At 41.4% G+C, this 4,288-nt stretch overlaps 1 protein-coding gene across 1 annotated transcript in view; it reads right to left on the bottom strand.

Moving 5' to 3' along the window:
- Window positions 1-4,288, bottom strand: part of SLC27A6 (solute carrier family 27 (fatty acid transporter), member 6) — a gene marked incomplete at its 5' end in the record, with an annotated part of 62,338 nt that overhangs the window by 9,864 nt on the left and 48,186 nt on the right. The window contains one exon of the mRNA XM_008591266.1: window positions 1,882-1,972. Coding sequence (XP_008589488.1) covers window positions 1,882-1,972 — 91 coding nt within the window. The remainder of the gene's footprint in view (window positions 1-1,881; window positions 1,973-4,288) is intronic.

Below are 4,288 nucleotides of genomic sequence, written 5' to 3'. Positions count from 1 at the left end.
AAAATTTATGTCTTTGAATTTCTTCTTCAGGACACAGGTGATATTTTCTTCTCTGACAAATCATTGCAAATGCTTAAATAGGTTATAGTGTATTCCTAATCTTTCCTGTCTAGGTATAATTTACATTATGAAGGCACAATGCTTTAATGGAAAAAATACTGAGTAGCTCAAAATGAGAATTCCAGAATAGCAAAGCAGACATTTGGGGTCCACCAGCTTTTTAAGAAACTCTGAGGTTGCATAAGCACAGTTCTGGGATTCAAGCTCCAATATCAGATATTATCAGAATTGTAATAAATAAAGCACACTAGAAAAATGTGTTTACATTCTTTGCAATCTCTTCAGAAATTTCTTTTTTTCTTGGACAGTGTCTATAGAGTTGAAGTAAAGAAAAAATATTTGATAAATGCCCTCAGGCTTGAAATTCAGACTTGGGATTTAACAGATAAACCTTGTGTTTTATAATCTTTCAGCTACCAGAAGATAAAAACAGGTTTGCAATCTTTATCTCCACATTTGAAGTACAGATTTAGGAAGTCATTTCTGAAATATAGTTTAAACACATTTTGAGGCAATAAAAAGTAATTTTGTCCTGATTTTGTCCTGCATCTCTAAACAATTCTAAGTGTGCATCTCTACATTTTATTTTCCACTTTGATTATATGCAACAGCAGGGTTAATCGGGCACTTGCTTTTATAAAAATTTCTAATCTATAATTTCAAGAAAGTCTACCTTGGTAGAGGAGGGGAATGAGAAGGAGAAGGAAGGGGAGGAAGGTAACCAGCCCTCCAGAGGGGCTTATATACATCTCATTTTATTGTCAACAATAACCTAAAAAAACCATTGTCACCTCTACTTACCTGTGAAAAAAAAAGCGGGCTCAGACAGGTTGACTAACCTGTCAGAAGTTACATAGTTTCTAAGTGTCAGAGCCTAGATTTAAATTCAAGTTGGCCTGACTTTCTACTACATCTANCATTGTTTACTTGCTTTGCCTGCTGTAAAGAGATGCAATATCTGCATGTCTAGGTAGATGAGGTTGGATTCCAGCAGAGTGTAAAGCAATTTCTGTCATTTTAACACTCTTTATTCAACTCCCATTTCTCCCATTCCTTCTGGGCATCCTGGCTTCCAAGAGCACACAGACCACTGGCCAAACACACCTGCTTTGCTCCAGCAGAGGCCCTTATCATCATCCTCATTGTCATTGTCATCACCAGTGCCATCATATCATCAACATCATAATAGTCATTATCATTGTTATACCTATTGAGCACTTTCTGGATACCAGTCACTATTCTGAGGGTATATTTCCCATCTAATCCTCATTACAAACCTGTAAGAAAGGCCCTGATAATATCTATCTTCACTTTACAGGTAAAGAAACTAGGCAGAAAAAATAACTGCAAAATGTCATACAGCTGTCAAATGTAGCAGTTGGAGTTTTTTATAACCAGGTCCATCTGACTCCTAAGCCTCACCTCCATTGTATATGCTGTCAGTATTTCAGAAGTTTCAAGACTCTTGTATCTCTCTTAAAATTTATGTCTTTGAATTTCTTCTTCAGGACACAGGTGATATTTTCTTCTCTGACAAATTAATCATTGCAAACGCTTAAATAGGTTATAGTGTATTCCTAATCTTTCCTGTCTAGGTATAATTTACATTATGAAGGCACAATGCTTTAATGGAAAAAATACTGAGTAGCTCAAAATGAGAATTCCAGAATAGNGATCTTTTAATATCTAATAACTAAACCTCATTAAAATTAAGTCAAATGATACATTGAAACTGGTCATTCTTTCTTTTATAAATTCAGTAATACTATACAGAAGTTCAGAAATTTTGCTTCAGGAGATATCTTCAAATACAAGTCTTACCTTTTTTCACATGACTACACCAGTTTTGTTCATTTCTAACAGGTCCATCTTTCTGAAAATCATACTTTATTAAGTCAAAAGTGAAAAAAAGCTGCAAATAAAAATCAAACAAACAAAAACAAGCATTTAATTAGTTCTGCAATGTTATCTACTGGTAGGAGATTTTATGTTGAATTGAAATAAATAACCATAATATGGTTTATTAAAACAAGTAGCTTTTACTGATAAAAGTTAAATAAATATTTAAAAATCAAAACTGAAGATATTAATAAATAGAACTCATTTACTGGTATTTACTTTCATTTTGTGTGTGTGTGTGTTGCATTTTATGTTAGCAAAACATTACTAATTTTAACCATAAATGAATGATATCAAGATACAGAAGCAATACATGCATTTAAATATTCTGCTCACTATAGGTAAGAGGACCATTTCTGCAGTCACTTAAAACAATCACTGAAATGAAAAGTTTTAATAGAATTAATAGATAAACTATGTGAATACGAAATAGGAGGTGGGGCAAGATGGCAGTCTAGAGGTACCCAAGGTGCATTGTTCCCATAGGAAAGGACCAGAACAATTGACAGCTAAATATTGACAGGAGCATCAGTGGAAGAGCATAGGAGTGCAGCTGGAGATTGGTGAGATTCCTGTGGAGCACGAAAGCCCAGGATGGTGGTTTAGAGAGAAAAGAAAGGCACACAGCCTCAGCCGCCATATCTCTGACACCAGGACTGGCACAGGAAAAAGGTTCCCCTGTGGTGAAAAGGTAGGCAGAGGACTCACATGAACCTTCATCCTCACCATAAAGGCCTGCAGATCATTTGGCAGAACAAGCTGGGAGAAAAGTGTGAGGAGTGGCCTAAAATACACAGACTGCTTCACTTTAGAACACTAGCACAAACTGTGCACTCCTCACCACCCACCCTTGTGACCCAAGCCTATGTAGGACAGCACCATCTTGAAATCAGAACCACTGCAGGAGTGCACCCTGCCCTGGGGACAGTAGCCTCCACCCAGCTCTCTAACAGGACAGGCTATAACTCTCTGATCCTGGCAGCTTGAAGCCTGGGCTCACAGTGTCTGTAACTCTAGTTCTGCAGTCTGGAAAGCCATCCCTAGACCAACTGGACTAATGCACCCACCTCCCCAGCCAGATAGGCAGACCCTCCTCATGTGGACCACACTCCCTTCCTCCCCTTACCCTCCAGCCCTGCCAGATGACTGAGCTGGGTGCACCTGAGCCCCCACCTAGAAAAACACTTCACAGGTCTCTACCCTAATGAATATGCCCGTGGGATGATGGAAATAAAGTACATCTGCCCCTCCCAGAGAAGTAGCCAGGTGGTTTTATTCTGAATAGTCCCTCCTTGTGGCTTTTCCAACAGTCCCAGTAACAGCTGCTCTGGCCCCTTCACTGGAGGACTACCTAACAGCCCTGCCCACTGCCCAGAAGCAGCTGGACAGGCCACTTTACTGCAGGCTTCCCTAGTGGTCTTGCCTACCACCCAGATAAAGCTGGATAGGTCACTTCACTGCAGGCCTGCCTAGCAGCTCCACCCACCACCCAACAAGCAGCTAGATAGGCCCCCTCACTGCAGCCCTGACTAGTAGCCTCACCCACTTGCTGAGAAGGAGTTCAGCAGCTCGGCCCTTGAAAGCCCAGCTCCTGAACTGCAGAGGAAAGCATGACCTTGCATCAGGCCCCAAGAAGTGGCACAGTAGAAGGGCCATCAGCAGACCTACACTCAGCTAGTTGAGCCAAAATGTATCCATACCCTTCGCTCAGAGAAACAGCTGAACTGTCATGCTCCTGGAAGACCTGCCACTGAGTCTTTGAGCCATCACAGGCACACACATCTGAGTGACAAACAGCTTGGCTAATATGCCCCTGGTGGGCCCACCCTTAGTCAGAGAAGCAGAACAGTGAACCTGCCACTGGCAAACCAGTCCTAGAGACCTGGACATGCCATATGCCTACACCCCCAGCCTGAGAATCAATCCACCAACCACAACCCCAGTCAGCCAGCTTCTGAGACGACTGACCCACAGGTTGCTTGTGCACACCACCAGCCTGTGAACTAAGCCAGCAGTACCTCCCCTGCAAAGCTGTGTCACTGCATGAAAAATCCCCAAAGCATAGCTCTCTGAGTCTCTCGCAGACAGCAAAAGTGGATTACAGCCAAAGAAACTATGCAGAGTCTACACTACTGTGTCTATATGGAGCAAAGCCATTGCAATCTACCCAACTGACATTCTAGGATGCATGTGCAGGTGAAATTCTTTTCCTATGCCAGCCACCCCACAAAACTCAAAAAGCTGACTGTCCCACCAGATACGCAGATGTCAATGCAGGGAAACAAGAAACATGAAAAAACAAGGTAACATACCACCACCAAAAAACCAA

This window comes from Galeopterus variegatus, unplaced genomic scaffold (assembly GCF_000696425.1).
Source record: "Galeopterus variegatus unplaced genomic scaffold, G_variegatus-3.0.2 Scaffold6795, whole genome shotgun sequence".
NCBI lineage: Eukaryota > Metazoa > Chordata > Mammalia > Dermoptera > Cynocephalidae > Galeopterus > Galeopterus variegatus.
The sequence above is the reverse complement of the archived record's forward strand: the minus strand, read 5'-3'. Positions and strand labels throughout refer to the sequence as shown.